The following is a 27,912-nucleotide window of genomic DNA, read 5'->3' as shown; positions in this document are numbered from 1 at the left end:
TTTTTTTTTTTTTTTTTTTTTTTTTTTACTTTGAACTCTTCTGCTTTTACAGATCAGGGGAGGATTTGGTAGACTTCTTCCTATTTCTTGCACTTCTAGGAACACAACTGATCAACTAGACAACGTCATAGGTCTGAATGAGTCAGACTATTCTGACTGCTACTTTGACTACACAGTCCTTTATGGTAATCTTGCCACTGTTTTGTTGTTGTTTTGTTTTTGCTTTTTGTTTATTGGTTATTGCTGCCACTTGACACCAGCCACTCTGAGATCTAATTACTCCAATAGCATTTAGGTTTCCCAATTCAGTGACTGCAGTCAGTATGGTAAGCTATGGCCTACAAAGGCGAGTGATCACAAAGCTCTTTGTTGATGCTGGGCTCCCATGCAAATTTATTTCTCCTAGTAGTGGTAAAGGTATATCTTCTAGACCACTTCAGTGGGGGTATATATATTTTGAAACATCAGAGACATAATTTAAATTTTTAGTTTATTTTGCATGTACATTTAATATTTTTTTTCAAATTTCTAAAAACAACTGTAGCTGGCAAAAATATGGTACTGTTGATTTTGTACAAAACATTAAACTGTTGGACAATAATAATGAGTATTTTAAAACATTATCTAGGATTTATTGGGCTATCAGGGTCTTATTCAAGTTCAGCAGAGACAAATAAGTTATTTCTATGAAAGGAGGACTACTTGGTACATTGAGATCTGAAGAATATAACTATATTTTGGTACTCATATTTCTTCAGGATTTTACATGAGCTTTGTTCTGTAATAGGTAAACAATAGTCATAAGATTTCTACTTTATTTTGTTTCTTTGATTCTATAAAATTGTTGAGTGTTGATTTCATATATAAGACATTATGTTTATGTTATGATAGGTTTTATTATTGGTTTCTATCAACTGTGTGTAATTGAAAATTAATAATGTATATGATGGAAAAATCCAGTATTTTAAAACAGCATTTTTGTTAGATTGCACCAGATAATAAGAATCGTGAGTTTTCTTTCTTAAAATAAAATTATAAATTGAAGACACTGCTTTAAAATATGTGTTTTCAAAAAAATGGAAAAACATTCCATGTTCATGTATCGGAAGAAAAATATTGTTAAAATGTCATCACTATCCAAAGCAATCTACACAGTCAGTGCAACCTCAATCAAAATTGCACCAGCATTCTTCTAAAAACTAGAACAAACTACCCTAAAATTTGTATGGAACCACAAAAGACCCCGAATAGCCAAAGTAATATTGAAGAAGAAAACCAAAACGGGAGGCATCACCATCCCAGACTTTAGCCTTTACTATAAAGCTGTCATCAAGACAGTATGGTATTGACACAAAAACAGACACATGGACCAATGGAATAGAATAGAGAGCTCAGAATTGGACCCACAAATGTACAGCCAACTAATCTTTGACAAGGCAGGAAAGAGTATCCAATGGAAAAAAAGACAGCCTCTTTAACAGATGGTGCTGGGAGAACTGGACAGCAACATGCAGAAGAATGAAATGAGCACTTTCTCACACCATACACAAAAATAAACTCAAAATGGATAAAGGACCTGAATGTGAGACAGGAAACCATCAAAACTCTAGAGGAGAAAGCAGGAAACAACCTCCTTGACCTCAACCACAGCAATTTCTTATTTGGCACATGCCCAAAAGCAAGGGAATCAAGAGCAAAAATGAACTATTGGGACCTCATCAAGATTAAAAGCTTCTGCAGGGCAAAGGAAACAATAAAACTAATAGGCAACTGACGGAATGGGAAAAGATAGTTGCAAATAACATATGGGAAAAAGGGCTATCTATAAGGAACTCACCACACTCCACACCTGAGAAACAAATAATCCAGTGAAGAAATGGGCAGAAGACATGAACAGACACTTCTCCAAAGAGGACATCCAGATGGCCAACAGACACATGAAATGATGCTCAGCATCCCTCCTCATTGGGGAAATACAAATCAAAACCACACTGAGATACCACCTCACGCCAGTCAGAGTGGCTAAAAAGAAAAAGTCAGGGGACTAATAGATGCTGGCGAGGATGTGGAGAAACGGGCACCCTCCTACACTGTTGGTGGGAATGTCAACTGGTACAGCCCCTCTGGAAAACAGTGTGGAGGTTCCTCACAAACTTAACAATAGAACTGCCCTATGACCCAGCAATAGCACTGCTAGGAATTTACCCAAGGGATACAGGAGTGCTGATGCATAGGAGCACATGTGCCCCAATGTTCATAGCAACACTCTTCACAATAGCCAAATCATGGAAAGAGCCTAAGTGCCCATCAACTGATAAATGGATCAAGAAGATGTTATTTATCTATCCAACGAAATACTACATGGCAATGAGAAAGAATGAAATCTTTTCATTTGTAGCAACACGGATGGAACTTGAGGGTGTTATGTTGAGGAAAATAAGGCAGAGAAGGACAGATACCATATGTTTGCACTTATAGGTGGATTAGGAGGAAGTTAATGGAGGATGAAGCAGGAGAAGAAGGGGAAAAATAATCGGGGAGAGGGAGGGAGGCAAACCATGAGAGACTCTTGAACGCTGAGAACAAACTGAGGGCTGAGGGGGTGTGGGGGAGAGGGAAAGAGGGGTGATGGGGATGGAGGAAGGCACTTGTTGGGATGAGCACTGGGTGTTATACGGAAACCAACTTGACAATAAACTAAGAAAAAAAATATGTGTTTGACTTTATGTGACATAATTCTTTTGAAATGGTATTTTATTTTGTTTTCTTATGACATTTTAAATTATGAGAATAATGAGTACACATAAAATATCGTGGCAGGAATTAGAATAGATAGGAATAGGATATAAATCTAAATTATGATTTCAACATATGAATGACTAAAATAATATTATCATTTTGTTGCAAATATTTCATTTTGTAATTAAAATTCAATATTTTCAGACCACAAACTTATTCTGAAAATCTTGTAATTCCATTACTATCTTAATTTCTCTCTGGACATCATATTCAGTCCCAGCAGCATAATTTTAATACTGAAGTTTCCCTGAAATTTTTACAATCAAATATAAAATCATTCAGAGAAAAGTGTAGTGATTACAATTACCATGTTTGGGTGAGTATTTTTTCAGACTTCAAAATAGTTTAAATGAGAAGAAATGTTTGAAAAGTGAACGGTTTCCATTGGCATTTGAATCTAAGTAAGATATAAAAACATAACTCCGGAAGCGGCTGGGTGGTGCAGGGAGTTAAGTGTCCTACTCTTGGTCTTGGCTCATGATCTCACAGTTCATAAGTCAAAGTCCCACATCAGTCTCTGCTCTGATGGTGGAGAGCCTTCTTGGGAACTGTCTCTCGTTCTCTCCACATCTCGCCAACTTGTGCTTGCACTCTCGCTCTCTTTCAAAATACGTAAACACAAATATAAATGTATATACACATGTATATCTCCCAATGTATCACTGGTTGCAGCCTACATAATCTGCAGAAAGAAGGAAGATCTCTTCCTGCCCCAGCAGCAACCCACTAATCACTTGCAGCCAATGAGAAACTGGCACAAATTCAAAATCTTTTTCTTCTCCCATGAACTTTCGTTTAAAACAATCTTCCTCAGGGGCGCCTGGGTGGCTTAGTCGGTTAAGGGTCCGACTTTCGCTTAGGTCATGATCTCGCGGTTCATGGGTTCGAGCCCCACGTCGGGCTCTGTGCTGACTGTCAGCTCGGAGCCTGGAGCCTGTTTCAGAGTCTGTGTCTCCCTCTCTCTCTGACCCTCCCCTGCTCACGCTGTCTCTCTCTCTCCTAGAAATAAATAAAACATTTAAAAAAATAAAATAAAACAATCTTCCTCAGTTTCCTCTTAAAATCTAACAAAAGCTGACCTTTCCTTTGTCTCAGATTTGCCTATAGCTTGTGACAGTTTGCTTGTCCTGAAGTAGAGTTCTTCTGCTCTTCCTGAATAAACTCATCTTTCTAACAAAATACCTGGCTATTTTTTTTACATTGACATCTTATAATTATGTTAAATACATGGAACACTAATAAGAAGGGTATACAAAAAATTAAAAATTTGTATTTATGTGTATATATGTAAAATTTCCATTGACATTGTTTTTCTCAAGTTTTGATTTAAATTCCAGTTAGTTAGCATACAGTGTATTATTAGTTTTAGGTTTAGAATTTAGTGATTCAACTCAACTCTTACATACAACACTCTATGATCATCACAGTGTCCTCTTAATCCCCATGACCTATTTCATCCACAACCCCTCCACCCCCACTTCACCTTTGGTAACCAACACTTTGTTCTTCACAGTTCTTTACAATCTGTTTCTTGGCATTCCTTTCTTTCTCCCACACCTCATCCATGTTCTTTTTTTTGTTTCTTAAATTCCACATATGAATGAAATCATATGGTATTTGTCTTTCTCTGACTGACTTACTTTGCTCAGCATAAAACATAATACTCTCTAGCTCTATCCACATTGTTGCAAATGGCAAGATTTCATTCTTTTTATGGCTGAGTAATTATATATATGTATATATACACTAAGTATCATTTCTTTATCCATTCATCATTGGACATGGATATTTGGGCTCTTTCCATAATTTGGCTATTGTTGGTCATACTGCTTTAAATTTCAGATTGATGTATTCCCTCAAATTAGTAGTTTTGTATGCTTTGTATAAATACCTAGTACTGCAGTTGCTGGATTGTAGGATAATTCTATTTTCACTTTTTGAGGAAACTCCATACTGTTTCCAGAGTGGCTGCACGAGTTTGCATTCCCATCAACAGTGCAGGAGGGTTACCCTTTCTCTGCTACTTTGCCAACACCTCTTGTTTCCTGTGTTGTTGATTTTAGTCATTCTGACAGGTGTGAGATGATAACTAATGTAGTTTTGATTTGTAGTTCCCTGATAATCAGTGATGTTGAGCATCTTTTCATATGTCTGTTAGCCATCTGCATGTCTTCATTAGAAAGATGTCTCTTTGTGTCTTCTGCTTATTTTAATTGGATTATTTTCAGGGGTGTTGAGTTCTTTATTTATACTGCATATTAACAATTTATCAGAATTATCATTTGCAAGTATCTTTGCACCCATTCTGTAGGCTGCTATTTAGTTTTGTTGAATGTTTCCTTCATTGTACAGAAGCTTTTTTATCTTGATGAAGTTCCAATAGCTCATGTTTGGTTTTGTTTCCCTTGCCTCTAATGACACCTAGTAAGAAGTTGCTATGGTCCATGTAAAGTTACGTCTATGCTCTCTAGGATTTTTTATGGTTTCAGATCTCATATTTAGGTCCTTAATCCATTCTGAATATTTTTGTGTTTGGTGTAAGAAAGTTGTCTAGTTTCATTCCTTTGCATGTTGCTGTCCAGTTTTCTCAACACCATTTGTTGAAGAGACTGTCTTTTTCCCATTGGATATTCTTTCCTGCTTTGTCAGATCAACCTACCATATAGTTGTGGTTTCATTTCTGGGATTTTTTTATTCTGTTACATTGATTTATATGTCTATTTTTGTGCCAGTACCATAATGTATTGATTGCTACAGCTTTATAATATAAATTGAAGTCCAGAATTGGGATGCCTCCAAATTTGCTCTTTTTTTATAAGGTTGCTTTAGCTATTCAGGGTGTTTTGTGGTTCCATATAAATCTTTGGATTGTTTGTTCTAGCTCCATGAAAAATGCTGTTGGTATTTTGATAGAGATGGCATTAAATGTGTAGATTGTTGTGGGTAGTATAGACATTTCAATGATATTTGTTCTTATAATCCATGAGCATGGAATGTCTTTCCATTTTTGTGTCATCTTCAATAAAATTCTAGCAATTTAAAAGAATAATACCAGTCTTTCTCTTTGGGATTTTATAATTTAGTGGGCACAGTAAACAGTTCATCAAATGTGATGAATATCATAATAGGACAATGAAATATGCTTTGTAACAACATAGCTGGCATATTATGTTCTAATCTAGAGAGTAGAAAAAGTCATCCTGATTTTAAATGAAATATAATATTTAACTAGGAGACAATGCAGAGAAGAAGAAGAGTGTTAAGGGGTAAGAAGAAAGTTTGCAAACATCAAGAATGAAAACTGCAACAGTTTTCTCTGGGAAGTGAAGAAAATAGAACAAGGCAAAAACAATGCAATTTGTTGCTATAGAATGGTAACGAAGTGGGTATAGGTGTCAGAGATGTCTGGAGATGAGGATTAAGATTATGGAAGATGTAAAAACAAGGTGATCAAGTCCAAACAATTAGAATAATAATAAAAGTAAAGATTGTTTTTTAAAAGACAATTGTGTCTTTTAATAGAACAGGCTTAAACACACACACACACACACACACGCACACACATACACACACACAATTTGCCCACTATAACACAAAAATTTGCATGAGTCTAACCCAAGTTTGTAAGACTTCAGATTCATGTTTCTGTTGCACTGTACCTTGTTGAAGGTTTTTAAGCTAAGAGGTAACATGACCAGATTTGTGACTTTGAAAATCACCTTCTTTGTGCACCTGGGTGGTTCGGTTGGTTAATCACCCAACTTCGGCTTATGTCATGATCTCAAGGTTTTGAGTTCAAACTCCACTTCAGGGTGTCAGCACAGACCCCACTGTAATCCTCTGTCCCCTTCTTTCTCTGCCCCTTCCCTGCTTCTGCTCTCTCTCTTTCAAAAATACATCAACAATTTAAAAAATATATAAAACAAAGAAAAGAAAAATCATTTTTAGAATGGAGAACTCTTTGGAGTAGAGTGAGAGGGGTGGCAGACATCAGTTAGGAGATTGCTACAGTGGTCCGGATAAGATATGATGCAGGACAAACCCAGGGTGATAGCCATAGAGATGGGGACATGGAGATGGGTGGGAGAAGGGGTTTCAGAGAAGACTGCATATGATTATTTTGGCATTGTGATTAAAAGTAAAGAAGAGTGAAATATGCATCTGAAGTTTGTTATTTTGGCTACCATAAAAAAAAACTATTTAAATAGTCAAATAATTCAAAGATAGAATGGGACACAGAAATAGGTGGAGCCAGGAAGTAATGGGACTTGTGGAGTATATGATAGAAGAAACATAGGGCAGGCTAGTTAAGACTCAAGTTTCAGAATAATGTTAGGTTTGAAAATATGTTAAGACTTTTTCCAATTCTAAATTTCTGTGAATACATGATCTGTTTATCTGTTTAAAGAACTCAGTGGACTGTCTCCTACATTAAGAAGTCTATTTTTTAGACGGTTTTGTATCAGAAGAAAGATAATTTATGAAAAAAAAATATGTATATGGCCAGTGGAAGAGCCCTGTGTTTTTTTATGTATCACTTGAATTTTAAAGAAGTCTATAAAATATGTCAATTTTAAAAATAAAAAAAGAAAGAAGGAAAAAGAAGGACATCCTGTTGAAAGTGTACTCTCCCAAAGTCATGTAGAGAAGAATCTTTGAAATAAAATTCTGTCTCTCTGGTTTCTCTGAACACAGAGCCTCTGAATCTACAAATATTATACTGATGGGAGGTAAGGTCAGTTCACAGTTATGGTATATATTCTAAACTCATCATGAAAAGTTCAGAAAGTCTCACATAATCTCTGAGACACTAAATGTAATCAGGAAGATATCAATATTTTATACTCAAGTTCTAGGTTTATGGAACTTTGTTTTTTCTTTGTTAATGTTCCAGGGTAAATCTTTGAACCATGCAAAGCTGTGTTTCTAAAGATATATTCGCTTTTATTTTATTGTAAATTTAGTCCCCTATGATGTGTAAATGTAATTATTTAAAATTTTTGAGAATGGTAAAACTGAAATGTTTAGTATCCTCACCTGAAAATTAAGATACCCACTGAAATCATTGTTTTAGTGATGTTATGTGGAGATTAGATGATATGTGCCAAAATTAACTTTTTTCTGTAATAGAAATGCATGTATTTATAGAACTTTTCTTTTCTGCCTCCCTGAAGCTTCACACTGACCAAGATAAAGGAGATGGAAATTTAAAATACATATTAACAGGAGATGGGGCTGGCAGTCTGTTCGTTATAGATGAAAACACGGGAGATATTCATGCTGCAAAGAAATTAGACAGAGAAGAAAAATCCCTATACATTCTTCGTGCCAAGGCTATAGACAGAAAGACTGGGCGGCAGGTGGAGCCTGAATCTGAATTTATTATTAAAATCCATGATATCAATGACAATGAACCAAAATTCACAAAGGACTTATACACTGCCAGTGTTCCTGAAATGTCTGGAGTCGGTACGTACGTGTTAATCCATGTTAACTAATATTTTATTTGTTTGTTTGCTAAGGTAATAATTATGGGCATACAGTTACCATATATGGTTCTTTCAAGATAAGAACTATAACTGAAAACTACTATTTAGTTTTAACTAGCTCACTTCTAGTTCTTTTCAATTGTATATATTTTAATGATTCCCACTATGTTGTAACTTATACCTAAAATGATACCTAAAAATATGATCTAAAAATATGATTACTCAGAATAGTTATTTCATCACATTTCTACCAACACCTTCACCTCTACTCAACTGCCATTCAAATAGCAATCAAGATGAATGTATATCTGCTTGAAAAAGGATATCAAATAGCGTCAGCAGTTTTGGATAGTTTTGCTTGCATTATTTTGCATAACAACTAATACTGGCATTTGACAAATTTCTTTTGATCATCTCATTTGATCACTGAAACAGTTTCATGTGGAAGGCATGGGAAATAGAACTTTAAATCCCTATTCTGTTAATTAGGAGCCAGGATTCTGAAAGATTAAGCAACTGAATTAAGATCAAATAACCTGGTAGCCTAATAACAATATTCCAAGTCTTTTAATGTTATTTTATTGTGTTCTACTACCAAATAATAGTTTATCATGCAACCTGAAAATAATTGTTTTGTTTTTAAGGCTGCACACAATTTTAAATAACATTCTGTTATTATGTAATTTATCTGTATGTGTATGTTTAAATTTCTTAATGAAATAAGAGCTATTAAGTCATTACATATTTAAAAAGAAGTGACATAAACTTGCTATAATATCCAATATATACAACTGATTTTCAAAATTTGATATTATGTTGTTGGATATTATTTCAAAATTAGTGTTCAGTGATTAACTTTGACATTATTACAATTAGTGCATGTTTCAGTCTAAAATAGTTTTTTATGAAGAAAAACAAAATGATATCAATCTTTACTGAGTGAATGATATAAAAGCTTTCTTAACTATGTGTGTGTGTCATCTAGCCAGAAGAACCAGGGGTTTGTAAAGAAGTTATTTCCTTTCACCTTAAATGAAATCTCATCTATCTGAGAAAACAGGCACTTTTATTGTCTTTCAGGTATTCATTCCAATAATATGAAAGGGATTTATCAAATTAGATAGAGGTCCTATGAAATCATAAAGCCTGGGATGAAATATGAGTTGTGTTTTCTTTAATATTTTAAAATCTGTTAGCTTGGTATAGATCCATGGAAAGTACTGGATTGATCCACAAGGTCAGCCAGTAGGCTAATGTAGACATATATCATGATGTCTTTATGGGCTTATATTTGAGATGAAGATACATCTAAAATTATACTTTCCATTTCAACTTCCTGCTGATGAGTATTCTAGCATAGTTTGGTTTTCTGGTTAACACCCTGTAACTTTTATAAGACATTATTGTTTGTCCTGCATATGCCAGGTATTTTGACACTTAATAATACAAAAACTTTCACTTATCCTCCTTGAAATAGATTTGATATGACTACAGGAATAAAAAGTATAATTTGGATGATAGATATTTGAATATGACACATTTTGATAATAACTGATTTATAGTTAAATAACTTTTAAAATTTTTAAAGAATTACTTCGTTTTAAATACCAGAATATTTATTTATCAGACTATTAATATTTAAACTCCCATACCTGTATTTAATCTCATATTATTTTGAGCTGTTTAATGCAATATTATCTCTTATTCTGCATATTCCAATCATTTATCTAATTCAAACATATTCTGTCTCATCTAAGTTATATTAATATTTAGCAAATATGTAATAATATCAGACCTAGAATAAGCACATGTATATTTTATTTAAAAAATCTTTACTTATTCAATACCCATAAAATACAGAATACATAAGTTTGTACTTATGGAAGTATACCATGTATACTTATGCACAGTATACATGGAAGAAGGCTTGTAGGTTATTTTGTCCAAAAAGCCCTACCTGGACAGCTATCTATATTTATATAAACTTTAAATTGTGAACAGTACAATTTCTTATTGTTGCAGTCTTAAAAGTGACTGGGTCGCCTGGGTAATTCAGTCTGTTAAGCAGCCAACTCGGCTCAGGTCACGACCTCATGGCTCATGAATTCAAGCCCCTTGTTGGGCTCTGTGCAGACAGCTCAGAGCCTGGGTCCTGCTTCAGATTCTGTGTCTCCTTCTCTCTCTGCCCCTTCCCCACTGTGTCTCTCTTTCTTTCTCAAAAATGAACATTTTTTAAAAAGTTAAACAAATGAGAATTTGGGTCATTATCAATTGCATTGCCTCTCTGTCTACAATTCCAACAAAACAAAAAACAAAACAAAATAAAAAAACACAACATAGAGCTGTATGGGTCTTATTGCAGACTTTTATATTAATAAAAAAAAGACTTAAAAGTTACAGATAAATCTTGATCCTATCTATGGAAGAAAGTTACTATTAGTCTAAGATTGACATTACTGTATTAACTGTTTCATTTGGCCCACTGATAGACTTTATATGTGTATCTATTTTTAAATATAAATGTACAAATCATACACACACGTAAGATACTACATTTGGTTTAATCACCTCTTTTGAGAAATAAGCAAAAATGAGCCCAAAAGAGTTAACCTGGCCATTTTAAAGAATTATGTCACATAAAGCCAAACACATATTTTATTTTTGTTCTTAAATAGTTTATTGTCAAGCTGGTTTCCATATAACACCCAGTGCTCATCCCCACAAGTGCCCTCCCCCCCACCCTCATCAGTCCTCAGTTTGTTCTCAGCATTCAGGAGTCTCTCATGGTTTGCCTCCCTCCCTCTCCTCGATTATTTTTCCCCTTCTTCTCGCCCACAGTCTTCCATGAAGTTCCTCCTAATCCTCCTTACTGTATTCTGTTGTATTATACATATTATATTATAATATATTCTTTCTGCTTTGGTCTGGCTAGGACACGAGTGAGTGTTCTTTAAATGGCAAGGGGTAAGCCTGACTGAGTGAGTTGTAGTGTGTCTTCTCACAGGACATATCAATTCCGTTGCAGCTGAGGAAACAGAGGCCTCCAGAGAAAGAGCTCAAGTTTTCTACGCTAATTAATTTTGAAAAAACATAAAGACTGCTGCTAGACTCCTTTGTTAGTATTCAGATATACTGATGGGAAATGAGCTGTTAGTTTAATCTTAACGTACAATTAATAAAATTTTAGATTTTGCATAAGCATATATATGCAAATTTTTAGAAACATTCACTACAACTAAATCAGACCAGTTCTGAGTGTGTAACATACGTAGGGTTTTAAAGTATGTGACATGGCCAATACGGAACTTGCCTGTCCTAAAGAATTTTAAAATCTAGGTAGAATCGGAGTCAAACTTTGGAAAGTTCTATGTAGTATACTAGAAAAGGTCATACAAACTAATTTTGCCCGAGGGATACAGAGTAGGCTTTAATCAATAATAGTTTTACAAGCATAATTTGAATCTTTATAGTGATTAGTGAGATATCAGAAAAGCCCATTAATATACTCCATTAGGTTTATCTTTTTAAAAATATTTTTATCTTTTAAAGATAAAAAATTGTGATAAAGTTAAAAGACAGTGGTTTAAGTTTTGTAAAATAAAATTTAACAGAATAGTGTTAAATTATAGTGTTGCACGTGACAGAATCTATACTTTCTTAATTTGGGGAAAATATCTACTGATTTACTTATGTGCAACAAATAATATGTAGCTTATCAATAGATATAATCATATATGACTATGTTAACTATATTTTAGAGGGAGGCCCAGACACTTGATAATCATTTATATCTTACACATACACAAAAAAATTACAGGTCAATTTTCTGCCTTTTTTTTTCGTAAAAACAGGGTCCTTCTAAATTTTATTCTATTTGTAATATAGTTAATATGCTAGAGTAAAAAGAAGCCTGGACATTACTAATACTGGCTTTATCTTTGAATACACATTTCCAGTAAGCAAGAAATGCATTAATTAAAAATTGCATGTACATTGTATTCAGTGAAAAATTGTTCCTCACAATGTTTTCGGTCAACAAAAAGTGCAGTGCATTTGTCTCATTATGTTCATTTTTTGATAAAACAGGTTACTGATTTTTTTCTCAGATAGCCTAAACAATAAAATTAAGGGTTATTTAAATTTAAAAAAATGAATGAAAAAAGAGAAGTGTTTTCTTTTTTTTTTTGGAGCCGCATCATTTCAATGCATTTCTTTGAACAGAGATCATTGTCTAACACACCACATGACCCACCAGCAATAATTTTTGGAAAGACCGTTTCAGAGTTAGAAGTGCTTAAGTATCTGTGTTTGGGTGGGTGGGATTCGTGTAGGTACGCCGGTCATACAAGTGACCGCCACAGATGCAGATGATGCCAACTATGGAAACAGTGCGAAAGTGGTCTACAGCATCCTGCAAGGACAGCCGTATTTTTCAGTGGACCCAGAATCAGGTAATAGCCTTTCATACTTGGCTTCTTTCTCATTATGTAGTACATCCGGATGCACGATTATAGATTTTTCTGTATTTTAAAAGCTATTGATTCAGTATCATGCTTCCACTTATTCCCCATAGTTACACCATGGAAATAAAATCAAACTTCATATTATTTAAATAGATTATTTGAACTGTTATCTTTTTAGACTATTATTTACAGAGTTTAAATTTATGACACCAAATACAAAATTGAGATTTAGCACTTTTTGTGTTCTAGGAAATACTAAAAAACTGAAAGCATGCGAAAATCATCAAATTAAGCAAGCTTATTCATCTGAAGAATTTTGAATGAAGTTAATTTTTTTTAATCAAAAAGGATAATTAAATTGATTTAGCAAAGCTCGTTCCCTGTACAATAGCCACTGGAAGGATTCTTTCTGTGCTGTCAATGATATTAAACTGGTTATGGATTTCATAGATTTAGGTACACCAACTTCTTAGCTCTTTGTTATGATGAACTTCTATAAAATAGATCTGGGGCGCCTGGGTGGCTTAGTCGGTTAAGCGTCCGACTTTCGCTTAGGTCATGATCTCACGGTTCATGGGTTCGAGCCCCGCATCGGGCTCTGTGCTGACTGCCAGCTCAGAGCCTGGAGTCTATTTCAGAGTCTGTGTCTCCCTCTCTCTCTGACCCTCCCCTGCTCACGCTCTCTCTCTCTCCTAGAAATAAATTTTTTAAAAAAATTTATAAAATAGATCTTGCATAGATTAATCTTAAACTCAGTGATTAAATTGTAAAATATCTGTCTACTTTTTCTAAAAGGCATAATAAAAACTGCACTACCAGACATGAGCAGAGAAAATAGAGAGCAGTATCAAGTGGTTATACAAGCCAAAGACATGGGCGGCCAGATGGGAGGCCTTTCTGGAACCACCACCGTAAACATCACTCTGACAGATGTCAACAACAATCCTCCACGATTTCCCCAGAGTAAGGAAGGTTTTATTTCTCTCACGTAGGAAGCCTTCTCTGACACACGACGAACAGAGGCTAATATTTGTACCAGTGTTTTCACTATTATGTTGTAAGCAAAGGCGAATCCACAACTTATCCCCCCGATGAGATTTTATAACTTCCCACAAATGGATTTCCCAATATTGGCTGCAATCATATCACTCTTTCTCTTATGTCTTTCACGGTTTAGAGCATGGACTCTTAATTCTGACAGCCTGGTTTCAAATCCCGTGTCTGCTACTTGTCAGACCTCAGTCGAGGTTATCTTATATACAGATATCTGTATATGAGAATTATACTCCCTTACTTAATTGATTCTAAAACACAGACTTTCTATTTTAAAGTCTCAGATATCAGATACTGTATTATAATCAACACAAATTGGGTTTAAACAGCAGCATTTGTTTTTTCTAATGGTCTGTAGAGTTATGGTATGCATTTATTCTAATGGCATCTGAGACATGTTAGAGTTTACGAGTATCTGTTATCTACTTGTAAAGGTCAAATCAGTCAGTAGCCTTTTAGACATCACCATCGTAGCCATGTATATTAAATCCTGGATGCTTTGAATGCCAGAGGTTCCTACAAAAATAGATTCCCATCCTTTGCCGTGAATGTTTCCATTTTGCAGTGAATAAAAATATAAAGGGCCCTATTTTGAAATGTTCAGTTAAGGGAATCTAAGATTTAAACTTATGATATTGAATCCAATACATTAGAGCATTTTTCCAAACTAATCAAAATTAAACTGCTTGATGATTCAGCTTTGGCTGTTTGACATAACAATCTGATAAATGTTAAAAAAAAAAAAGTCTGCTAAGAATGTGAACAATAAGCCTAATTAACATAAATCTAAACTTTGCATTCAGTTTCCTTAAATATAAACTGAAACAGTATGACTTGATGAATTCTCAAATGGCTTGCTACTCTATAATTCCTTGATCCATTATAATTTTAGCAAAAGGTTTAGAACAATAATAGTAGTAATAATAAAAGTGCTTAAGAACTATCTCCGGGCTAAACATATAGAAGACATAATTTCATGTAATTCTCATTTAAAAAAACTATGAGATGATTGCTGTCATTATCACCCAATTTTATAGATGAAGAAATCAAGGGTTAGAGAATTCAACTTGCCAAGTGATGAGAATTCAAATCCAGGCATCTGGATTTAGAAGTCCTCCTTAATCACCTAACAAATTAGAAAGAGAAAACTTTGAAGTCAGAGAGTCTCAGTTTTGCATGCTGCTTTTCTCAATTTTATAGGATTGTTTCCTTGAGCCCTATCCCTATCTTGGTCTTATGAGGATAAATATTAAAATTAAACAAATTAATATAGAGGGCCTTTGGCTTTATATAGAATGCAGTACATTTTAAATGTTTAAAAACATTTCTAAATTTCATTAACTTTTTTATAACTTTTTCCTATTGACTTTTGAATAAATTGTCACAAACTAAAATCCTTTTAAGGACAGCACGATGCACGGCTGGAACCGCAGGAAACAGAAACATCCATATCCCACTTAAAAGCATTAACAAGCAAAAAGCGAGGAAGGGAGGAAGGAAGGCAGAAATTCCAGTGTATGGAATTATTTTTCTATCTCTGACCTGGAATATAAGAATAAGTGCATGTTTTTGAAATAACTTAAAATTTATAAAAATATTGTGACAATTTTGAAAGCTCCAGATAAGCGGTAAATAATTGGTTTTCTTGCCCTCTTAAGTAAAAGTTCTGGATTCTAATATCATGCCTACCATCTGTTATCTAAGTAACCTTGGAACATTCACTTAATCTTCCTGGAACTTATATTTCTCATTTACAAAGTGAGAGTGCTTTGCCTTTATAAATTATTTTTACAATTTAATAAATCTATAATTTTTGACAGCTTACAATTCAATATGATGAAAACCTCTCCCAGTTTAAAATTAATTTATTGAAGTAAAAAAGGCAGAGAAAAAAAGATTTTTGTTATCTAAAGATGAAATGCCAAAACAGCTCTGATTCAATTTTCAGGTACGTATCAATTTAATTCTCCTGAGTCTGTACCTCTTGGAACCCATCTTGGAAGGATAAAAGCCAATGACCCTGATGTGGGGGAAAATGCTGAGATGGAATACAGCATTGCTGAAGGAGACGGAGCAGACATGTTTGATGTCATCACTGACAAGGATACACAGGAAGGGATTATAACTGTCAAACAGGTTTCTTTACGCTGTCTTCATTTTTTCATTGAGCACTTATAGTTCGTTCATTTTTGCTTTTCAGTCAAGGGAAGAAAAGCCTAGGATTTATTTTTCCCATCTTTACATGCTGCCCAGCCTTCATAGAAGTGGGTACAGTTGTGGTTCCATCTCGAGTTAAGCATCCTCATCATTGACATACAAAACCTTAACTGTTAGTGCTTACAGGAGACACACTAGGAAGAGATAGCCTGGAAAGTCCTTGTTTTATATTCTCCATGGCTGAAAAAAGTAGCATGCAGTCATAACTTTCCTTCACACACTTTTCAAAATATTTCAATTTGTCTCTTCAAGTAGATGAAACTTGAAGATGTGTGTTTTATTTTGGATTTCTTGATTTTTAATGCAGTGTGGGAGAACATTATGAGACTTTATCTCGAATAATCCAGCTAAATGCTGATCATGTTCTACTTTCCTGATATATCTGTTTTCATTCGCATCTTGCTTTCCATACTGATCAGATTAATGAAATATGCTTTTTCTTTTAAAATATCGGTTTTAGAAATGTTGGAACAAAGGAGTCAACTTATATGAGCAGTTTGCTAAATCTCTATTTTATTCCATATTTACGCTGATTTTAACTTCACATAACTTTAATAATAATAATAAATAATCTGTATATCCATTAGATAATACATTTGCCTGTGACCATCAAAATATGAAATACATTAATAAGTGGGATTCAATCTTAATGTGATACCATTATATTCAGTTACACCCTATGAATAACTGTAAGACAAAACAAAAATTTACTGACTTATTGGATATATCTATGAAGCAATATTTGGGGAAGTTTTTTAACCACAGTTCCTGGTACCATTAACAGAGCTGGTTTTTAAATTATAATATTGTCTTCCCTTGTAATATCTGCTATTTTATACTAATTTTTCTTATTTAACTTCAGAATTTAGATTTTGAAAACAAAATGCTGTACACTTTAAGAGTCGATGCAAGTAACACTCATCCTGATCCACGATTCCTACACCTGGGACCTTTCAAAGACACAGCCGTGGTCAAAATATCTGTAGAAGATATAGATGAGCCTCCTGTGTTTAGTAAACTTTATTACTTGATAGAAGTAGATGAAGATGTAAAGGAGGGCAGCATCATTGGACAGGTTACAGCATATGATCCAGATGCAATGAACAATTTAATAAAGTAAGTATTTTGTGGTAATTTAAGTTTGCAGAAAAATAATTCTTCCATTTACAAGCTGTTTGAAAAAATAGAACATGGTTCCATGTATGATCAAATACAGTAATAAGACTAAATACTTCCATAGTGCAACTCTTCGCTGAACTATCTTCTCAGTAATCTCAAAATATTATTGCATTGGACTCATCATTTTCCAAGGTAGAACCTATTATTATACCTGCCTGCGATGATAAGATTAAGACACTGATTATTTAAATATCTTGCCAAACAACTAGTCAGTGGCAAAGCTGGGTTTGAGAATAAGGCCATCTGGCTCTAAGAGTCTGGAATTTAATCCCTCAGCTGTGTGATTCTTATCTCATTGCCTCTCTTGGAGAAATCATAGTTCAAATAATAAGTGACCTAAACGAATAAATTAGAAAAAAATTTTGTTCTAGAATGCTATTAAGAAGTAATTTGAAAATGTGGAAGCATCTTTTAAATGGGGCGCCTGGGTGGCTTAGTCCGTTAAGCGTCCGACTTTCGCTTGGGTCATGATCTCGCGGTTCATGGGTTTGAGCCCCACGTCGGGCTCTGTGCTGACTGCCAGCTCAGAGCCTGGAGCCTGCTTCAGTCTGTGACTCCCTCTCTCTCTGACCGTCCCTGCTCATGCTGTCTCTCTCTCTCCTAGAAATAAATAAAACATTAAAAAAATTTAAAAAAATAAAAATAGTCACTAGGCACCAAAATTTTGGGAAGAAGCAATATGTCAACCTTTACTAATAACAGAATTAGTAAAGAAAGTACTGATATTTGAGATTACAAAAATTTTTAAATTAGTATGGTATTGTGTAGTATAGCATAAAACTTTCCCAAAGTTTGAGTAGTATATGAACCATTTCAAATCTTTCAAATACGCCAGAATCTTAAGAGACTGCTTTATATGGTCCTTAAGGGGAATGTAAATATAGTTGTGACATAAATGAATGAATACAATGGGTTGGTGAAGATGAGCAGCTGTGCCTGACTGTGGCATTAAATTCATGACATGAGATTGTTGCCTATCCCTTCTTCTGTAAAATTATAGTTACCGTTTATTGAGCACCTGGTATAAACTAGAAAGTCTGAAGAAATTTATATTTATTAGCTCAGTGCAGCCTCATTACAAGTTTATTGGGCAGGTACAACTATTATCACCCAAATTTTATAGGAGAATAAATTGAGATGCAAAGAGTTTAGGATATAGTGCAGTATAATTAGCAGACAGAGGATTCAAACTCTTGCAGATCTGAATGCATAGGCAATTCTTTAGCACACATACTCTGCTTTCTTAAAGGCCTGTTTACTAATTAGAGATCATTAATATAATGTTCTGCATTTGTTGACTAATTTGACTAACTTCAGATATACAAGGCAGATCCCTCAGGGAAAATTATGCAAAAGGCAAAACATGGATTTTGCCCTTCAGAATTTGGTCTGGTTTCCCTTCATTTTCCCCATTGCCCACTGTAGGGAGTTTCATAAACTCCAGCTATATGATTTGAGAAACTCTTGTATACGCATACACCTATTAAAACATCATCAAAATCAAGACAATGTAGATATATCTTATCCCTAAGAATTTCCTCATATCTTTTTTAATGCCTCCCTCTCAAACCCACCCCCAACCCCCAGGTGAACATGATCAGGTTTCTGTTCATATAAGTCAGAATGGATTTGGTTATCTTGATTTTATACCAGTACAATCATACAATGTTTATTCTCTTTTGTCTAACTTATTTCTTTTTTTTTTTTTTTAAATATTTTTATTTATTTCTAGGAGAGAGAGAGAGACAGCGTGAACAGGGGAGGGTCAGAGAGAGAGGGAGACACAGACTCTGAAATAGGCTCCAGGCTCTGAGCTGGCAGTCAGCACAGAGCCCGACGCAGGGCTCGAACCCACGAACCTCGAGATCATGACCTAAGCGAAAGTCGGACGCTTAACCGACTAAGCCACCCAGGCGCCCCTTGTCTAACTTGTTTCGCTTAGCACAACCATATCGAGATTTTTCCATATTATGTGCATCAGTAGTTGATTCCTCCAATTGGTGAAAAGTATTCCAATGTACAGAAATACCGCATTTTGCTTATCTGTTCACTGAATAGTTGATTAGCACATACACAAATATTTGTATATCAGTATTTGTATAGTTGTGTTTTCACTTCTCTTGAATAAATACCTAGAAAAGTTATGGTCAGACCATAAGGCAGATGTGTGTTTAACACTTAAGAAACCAAAGTATTGTTTAAAGTGGCTATACAATATTACATTTTTACCAGCATTTATGATGGATTCAGTTTCTGTATAGCCTCACCAATACTTGGTACAGTCAGCCTTTTTATCTGTAGCCATTCTAATAGGTGTATAATAGTATCTCTATTGCCTATATAGTAAGTGTTTTTTCATATGTTCAGGGTGCCACCAATATATGTTCGTTGATGAGGTATTCATTCAAATACTTGCCTCAATTTTAATGTATTCTTTATTATGATTTGGAGATAAGCACACACATTTCTCACAATCGATACAAGTCCTTTGTTAGATATGTGATTTACAAATATTTTCTCCCAGTTAGTGACTTTTATTTCCATTCCCATTAAGTGACTTTCAAAGGATGAAGGTTCTCAATTTTGATGAAATCCAATTATTAACTTTTAAATTTATGGATTGAACTTTTAGTACCTAATTGTTGACAACATCTGCAGGATCCCAAAGTTTTCATTCTGTGTTTTCTACAAGATTTATTGCTTTCAGTATTATAATTGCATCTATGATTCACTTTAAGTTAGTTTTTATATGGTATGAGGTATGGATCAAACTTCTTTGTCTTTTTTGTATATGGATCCACAATGTGTCCACACCATGAGTTGCAAATACTGTGTTTTGTTTTGTTTTTTTTTCATTCAAGAGCCTTCATACCATTGTCAAAACTCATTTGTCCATGTATACATGGATCTAACTCTGGACTCTCTTCTATTGCAACTATACATTTACCTATGTTTACAAAAGTTAACTTTTCTGTACCTTCATAAAAAGTCTTCAAATTAAGGGGCATCTGGGTGGCTCAGTTAGTTAAGCATCCAACTCTTGGTTTCCACTCAGGGCATGATCTCATGGTTCATGAGTTTAAGCCCCACATTAAGTTCTGCACTGACAGGCGGAGCCTGCTTGGGATTCTTTCTCTCCTTCTCTGTTCCTCCTCCACTCACGTGTGCTGTCTCTTGCTCTTTCTCTCTCTCTCAAAATAAATAAATGAACCTAAAAAAAAGGTCTTGAAATTTAATACTATTTGTCATTTAACTTTATTTTCCCTAAATTTGTCCAGTAATTATATGCCCTTTGTATTTTCAACTGTCAACTGCTAGAAAAGAACTTGCTAGAATTTTTATTTAAAATCTCTTAAGTGTGTAGATGAATGTAGGCAGAATTGATGATATCTTAATGATACTCAATCTATTAACCCATAAATAGTGTATATTTCTCCAGTTATATAGGGACTTTTTTCAGCTGTATTTTGTGGTTTTATGTCTTCAAAGAACATCTTTTATATTTCTTTTTATTGCTTTATTGCATTGGTAGGAACCTCCAAAACAATGTTAAATAAAAGCGAGAAGAGCAGAAATCTTTGCCTTCCTCTGTGTCTTATGAAGAAATTATTTAATCTTCAGTATTCAGTACGATGCCATCAGCACTTTTTTTAAGCCTTTATAAAACTGGGAAAATTTAATTCTATTCCTTTTGTTTTGAAAATTCTTATCATGAGTAGACTTTGGACTTTGTCAAATGATATTTTCTGTGTCTATTGAGATGGCCATATAATAAAATGATGAATGATTTGATTTATTTTTCATATTGAACACGTTCTGCATTATTAGGTAAATGCCACTTAGCCACATTATGCTATTTTATTATGTATTGTTTAATTCAATTTACTAAAGTTTAAAAATGATTTTACACTTTTTTAGGGGGAAGGGGGAGAGAGAGAGAGAATCTTAAGCAGGCTCCAGCACAGAGCCCAAAGTGGAGCCTGCTGCAGGGCTCAATCTCACAAACTGTGAGATCACGACCTGAGCCGAAATCAAGATTAATGCTGGACCGACCAAGCCACCCAGGCGCCCCAGCACTTATTTTTATTAGGACATTATTTTATGGTTTTGTTTTCATGTAATGTCTGCTTGGATTTAGTGTCATGGTAATACTGTCTCACAGAATGCAGTCAGAAGTATATAAGATTCTCTTTTAATTTTTTGGAAGAATTTGCATATAAATGACATTGCTTTACTAAAATGTTTAGTAAAATTTAAAAGCATGATGTTATTTTTCCTTAAATGGTTAGTACAATTTAAAAGCAAAGAACAATATTATCTTTTTTCTCTGAGTTACAACTACAAATTTTATTTCCTTACTAGTTGTAAGACTGAAGGTTATCTTGACTCTTCCGTGGGCTTGTTTGGCTTTGTTTTCCTTTTCCTTCATCTTTTAGGGAATTTGTTAATTTCAGCAAAGTTGAAAAAAGTTGTTCATAATATTCTTATTATCCTTTTGATACCTCTAGTACTAATAGCCCTCTAAGATACTGTTAACTTGTATCCACTTCCTTATTTTCTGACCTGTGTGACTAAACGATTTTTTCAATTGTTTATTTGCTGTTTTTTTTTCTTTTTTTCCCCTATGATTATTCTCTCTTCAGCTTACATTGAGTTTTATTTGCTCTTTGTGTCTATTCCCTTGAGTCAAGAACTGAGGTCATTGGTTTGAGACCTATTATTATTCTCATATGTACATGTTAATGCTAAATAAATTTTATTTACTTATTTATTTATTTATTTAGGTACAGCTTTAGATGTGTTGTTGTTTCTACCAATAAGAAGGTATTTTTTATAAAGGATTTAGCAAGGATTTTGCATAATCCTTATCTTTATTGTTCCTTTGTAACTTGTCAGTTATTCCCTAGGATGCTTTTAAATTGTCACTAGGTTTTTTTAAATCTTTTTTTAACGTTTATTTATTTTTGATAGATAGAGACAGAGCATGAGCAGGGAAGGGGCAGAGAGAGAGGGAGACACAGGATCAAAAGCAGGCTCTAGGCTCTGACCTGTCAGCCCAGAGCTCAATGTGGGGCTCGAACCCACAGACCATGAGATCATGACCTGAGCTGAAGTCGGATGCTTAATTGACTGAGCCACCTAGACGTCCCTTACTAGTTTAAGTAATTTGATTATGATGCACCTTTCTATAATATGCTTCATTTATTTTGTACTTGAGGTTTATAAAGCTTCCTAAATCTGTGACTTTATGTCTTTCTTCAAATTTGGAAAAGTTTTCAGCCACAATCTCTGTAAATTTTTTTTGTCCTACATTCTTCTTTCTAAGGACATTTAATTAAAAATTATCCTAGATTTCTTGAAAATGTAACACAGCACACTGGGGCTGTTTGTTTATTTAATCTTCATTTCCCCCTCTTAGTTATTTTAAATAGTCCCTTTTAATCTTCATCTTCAAGTTCACCAAGGTTTTTTTTTTTATATCTACCCTACTTTAATTCCATCTAGAATATTTTTTATTTCATAGGTTATAATTTCTTTTCTGGAAATGTTATTTCTGGGTGTTTTCAATTGCTAGCATTTTCTTCAATCATATATTTTAGTCATATTTTCTTGTTTTTTTATGCATGCAGTTTTTGACTGGATGTCAAACATTGTGCTTTTACTGTGGTTACTGTTACATAGCTTTGCATTTGCATAAATATTCTTGAGCTACATTCATATATGTGATTAAATTACCTGAAACATGGAACTTTTTGGAACTTGCTTTTGTGCTTTATCAGTAGCCCTTTTTCTAGACCTAAATTTGCCCCCTAGATCAGGTAAAATCTTTCAGGGACACCTGGGTGGCTCAGTCAGTCAAGCAGCCGACTCTTGACCTAGGCTCAGGTCATTATCTCACAGTTCATGGGTTTGAGCCCTGCATCCAGCCTTGCTCTGATGGTGTAGAGCCTACTTCAGATTCTCTCTCTCCCTCTCTCTCTGCCCCTCCTGCTCTCTTTACTCTCTCTCTCCCTCTCAAAATAAATAAATAAACAAACAAAAAAAAATCAAGTAAAACCTTTCTGAGTAGTCTACCAAAGCCCCGAGTTTGAGCTTTATCCTTTGGCTGGTAGAAACTAGAACTCTTCCCATTAACATGCCAGTTCATAGTTTTGTTCCTTCTAATCCTTGTGATTGATTGTCTTTATTGCTTCACTTTATCTGTTCCCAAGCATGTTCTGATCAGAACTCAATTGGAATGTTGAGTAGTATTTTCTTTAGATTTCAGTAGGTCCCTCTCTATGAAACTCTCTCCCTTGAATTACTCCATCTTTAAAATTCTAGGTAGTTTGGTTTCCACATAGACTATCAGCACTATCTCCTGAACTGAGGGGACTGACAGGCTCCATCTGGGATCACACTTGCTGTTTTGCTGTCTGGAACCTGTCCTTGGCAGCACACTAGAGCAGTCTTATGTATCATTTCGTATCTATCTCTCTTCCCTGAGATTTACTGTCATTGTTCCCTGGTGTCTAATCAATCAAAAATAATTGTTTCAGGGGCACCTGGGTGGCTCAGTTGGTTGAGCATCCGGCTTTGGCTCAGGTCATGATCTCACGGTTCGTGGGTTCGAGCCCCGTGTCAGGCTCTGTGCTGACAACTAGCTCAGGGCCTGGAGCCTGCTTCAGATTCTGTGTCTCCCTCTATCTGTGACCCTCCCCTGCTCATTTTGTCTCTCTCTCTCAGAAATAAATAAAACATTACAAAATTAAAAAAAAATAATTGTTTCATATATTTCACTTAGTGTTAGTGGATTGTGTGTGTGTGTGTGTGTGTGTGTGTGTTTGTGTGTGTTTGGGGAGCCGGTCCTTGTTATTCTATACGTGTTTTAAAAAAAGGACATTCAAAATATCACTTTAAACATGCTTCTGATCAAAATATTTAGTCATTCTTGCACAGGAAATTTTGTAGCAAAGAAGACTTGTATAATTCTCTTCTCAATAGAGACTTCAGTGCCATTTTATTCTATTTCTATCAAGTATTGAAACTTTAAATTTATTAATCACCTAACTAATTTTAGTAAGTAGAGATCATTATAATATATATAGGATTATGTATTTTTATTGATTATGAATATTTGATAATATCATTAAACTTCTCAATAAACTTCTATTGTATAAATAACACACTAGTATGTAGGTGATACATGACTGATGGGAATTTACTTGCAAACATTCTATCAATCTATGTATATATGGATTAGACCTAGATGTAAAAAGATACAAATATAGATTGATATATAATATACCCAATCTATATAAATATATATTTTCCTGTATCTGGAATTTCCTCAAGATACAATTTTAGGAGTAAAATTTCTAGGTCAAAGACTGATAGTTAAACTTGCAACATTGCTTTATAGCATATAAAAGTGGCTGATAAATTTTAAGTTTATAGCTGTCCCCAAAATATTTGTGTTTTATAGGGTACTCAACTATAAAGAAAGAAACAATGTACAGTGGCTTTACCTATAAAAACTCAGAAATTATGACAAAGAGAAGAAGAAAAATATTGAAGAAAGAAATTTATCTTAAATTGTATTTCTAAAATTATATTCCCAAGTCTGTGAACATATAAACCCATTCCTGAAAATATAGCATATAAGCTGATTCCTGTTTACATAAAGATATATGCAAAGAAAACCTTTACCTATCAAATTACAGTGTGAAAAACTAGCAATAATTTAACAAGGAGACAACATTGTAATATGTGACTCTTTTGTTTGTTCTTATAGAATTTAGAAGGAAGACTATTCTGATCCCCAGAGCAGAAAATAGGCTATGATAAGCATCATGGACAAATATTTTCCAGGGAAATATGAGGAACTCTTTCTCACTCACCAGTAAATCTGTTCATCAAACATATTTTCTGAAATACATCTGCCACTTGCAACATGAGATTATGATTACAATTAGCAGCTGTTGTCAGTTCTGTTTCACCTCATTAGTAATCATGGATTTCTCAAGTTATAGGGTTGATTATAGCTTTAGAGGTTCTGAAAGAACATGTTGTCTCATTTCACACCTATTTTATGCTCAACATATTTAAAGTTCAACAAATTTTAGAAGAAATCTTTTTTACTGCACAGTGAGAAGTATGTACACAACAAACTTGCTGGAAAAAAATGCTTTTTTAGTGTTGTTGCTTCAGTAAAATGTACATGCTTCAACCCTAAACTAAAACTGGTGAGTGTGTGTGTGTGTGTGTGTGTGTGTGTGTGTGTGTGAACAGTGTTTCCCTAACAGTTGCCTGGTTTTATTATAGAGTAAGATGAGTAAGATAATAATTATTATTTATTTAAAGGTTATGATTATTTAAAAATAATGCCGGGGTGCCTGGGTGGATCAGTCTGTTAGGTGTCCAACTTCGGCTTAGGTCATGATCTCGTGGTTCTTGAGTTTGAATCCCATGTCGGGCTCTGTGCTGACAGATGAGAGCCTGGAGCCTGCTTCAGATTCTTTGTTTCCTTCTCTCTCTGCCCTTCCCCATTTGTATTATGTCTCTCTCTGTCTCTCAAAGATAAATAAAAACACTAAAACATTTAAAAATAAAAATAATGCCACTAATATTGGGAATAAAAAAGATTTGAACTATTCACTCAAGCATTGTATAACCACATTCTCATTTTGAAGGACAATTAAATTTTTATAGGTCATAGATAGAAAACACATTTCTGGAAGCAGTGGATGGAAAGAAGAACAAACTTGTAAGTTAATTATATTGACTTAGGGGAAGATGTACCTGGAATTTAGGAAAGGAAGGGAAATACTATCTTGCATAGTACTGATTTGTTCTGGTATTTGTAATTTACTTTACATGTTTTATTGTGGTAGATGAAAGCAGGGATCTGATATGGGTTAGATTCTTAATGGGAGAACATTAAAAATGAAAAGGAAACAAAGTAAAACCAGAGTTCAGCTTCCACACCTCAGTTCCCTTGTGCTCCTTTTTATTTATTTGCTGTTTCTGCACATCCTGTTTTTTCAGAAGGTGTTTAGTTAAAAAATTATACCAGTGGTCTTTAAAAAAAAAACACATATTGCTCAAACTTAAATGTAACGAGATCAATAAAATAGTGTTGTTTTAATAGACCATCTGCTGGAACATAAAGATAGCTTTGTCCTGTTAAGTGTTTATTAGGCTCTTTCTGGTCATCTGTAGTAATCCACTGTATTTATTATTAATAGGTAAATAAGAATGCCCCATTCCCTGTTGAAAATAGAATATTGATTGCTGAATAAAACAAAAATATCTCTGGGCTTTGACACATTGTGAGACATCATTTGCACTAGGGCAAATGCAGACCAGGAAGTTTGCAGTATTCATGTTAAAGCAAGCTGCTTCTCATTGTCAAAGTAAATTCCCAACTTGAAAAGTAGTGCCTTTCAGGATTGAATCCAAGAATAGGACAGTCAGAAACTCAGACCTATTTTGATCCCACATAAGTTCCAATTGTGTCAAAGCTGGACTCACATAAGGTTAGAATTGTTAGCTATTCCTCAATCATAGAAACCCCCATGCCAATCTCTAGGGCAAGTAACAATGAACATAAAGAATTTTTTTTTATTTTGATCTGCAATTCATACAGTAGGAAAAAATCCAATGTCTGTTTAGCCATAAGCAGATAATGGTTGCTATTGACTTTTCCAACAATGAAAAAAAAATATATATCCAGGCAAATATTATACATTGAATCCCATTCAAAACATAGATGTGGTTGAGTTTTGTTCTTTTACTGTGCTTTCTTTGTGTTCATTTTAGGTTTGTTTTATTCATGAGCAGAATTTGGTGTAACAATTTAAGTAAAATAGAGCATTTTAAAAAATGTTCTAGTGACTTTCCTAGCCCACATTAGGAACTAAATTATAGGAGTCTTGACCTCTAGAAAACAATTGACCTTAGGAAACACTGTATTTCGTTTTTTTCATTTCATCATGCATTAAAGCAATAGAGATTTAAAAAACTTTAATATGACTGCTGTCCTCAATTTTAGTACATTAATAGTTATTTGAAAAATAAGAGCCATCTCAGATCCTTATCCAACAATGAATTGTTAGTTAAAATCTGATAGAACTTTTGTTCCTAGGAGATATTATATATAGAGCATTATGTATTTCATATATTGATTTTTTACATCTTGGTTCTAGTGATCTCTTTAGGAGTTCCCACATCAAAAGTATCACCACTCTTAGGCAGTGACCATATATTATATAAGGTTTTTTTAAAAATCTCTTTTCATAACATCATGTAGAAAATATGTAATTATGATTATTGAAAAAGTGAGAAGATACTACCACTTCCATATAGCTTTATTGCTCATTGCACAACTCTTCCAAAGGAAAAGAAAGTGACTGTATTGGTTTTATATTTTGAGACTAAGGTATAGAAAGGAATCTAAAACCAACTATGCAAAGTTTTAGCTATTCTACCTTTGAGATGAAATCCAATATATATATCTTTTCCACATGCTCAAATACTCACTTTGAAATAATATCTGTCAGTTGAGACAGTCATTTTATAAAATTTAGCATAAAATAGCAAGGCCCATGGTGTTAAATTATAACAATTATTTTGGAAGTCTGAGTTTACTAAAGTATCTCTTAAGTTTGATATAGGTCTTTTTTTTTTTTTTTTCAGGGTGTCTGAATTCTCCTTTATTTTTTATTTTATTT

The 27,912-nt window shown here is 34.1% G+C and overlaps 1 protein-coding gene across 4 annotated transcripts in view; it reads left to right on the top strand.

The window, feature by feature from the left end:
• CDH9 (cadherin 9) overlaps positions 1-27,912 on the top strand; it is a 94,494-nt gene that overhangs the window by 49,439 nt on the left and 17,143 nt on the right. For 3 of the 4 annotated variants that reach the window (XM_077745331.1, XM_077745330.1, XM_077745332.1), the window contains exons 2-6: positions 7,974-8,268; positions 12,620-12,739; positions 13,547-13,714; positions 15,753-15,940; positions 16,884-17,137. In XM_077745331.1, the coding sequence (XP_077601457.1) occupies positions 7,974-8,268; positions 12,620-12,739; positions 13,547-13,714; positions 15,753-15,940; positions 16,884-17,137 (1,025 nt within the window). The remainder of the gene's footprint in view (positions 1-7,973; positions 8,269-12,619; positions 12,740-13,546; positions 13,715-15,752; positions 15,941-16,883; positions 17,138-27,912) is intronic. The other variant, XM_077745333.1, reaches the window with a different exon arrangement.

This window comes from Crocuta crocuta, unplaced genomic scaffold (genome assembly GCF_008692635.1).
Source record: "Crocuta crocuta isolate KB4526 unplaced genomic scaffold, BGI_CrCroc_1.0 scaffold439, whole genome shotgun sequence".
Taxonomy (NCBI): Eukaryota; Metazoa; Chordata; class Mammalia; order Carnivora; family Hyaenidae; genus Crocuta; species Crocuta crocuta.
The sequence above is the reverse complement of the archived record's forward strand: the minus strand, read 5'-3'. Positions and strand labels throughout refer to the sequence as shown.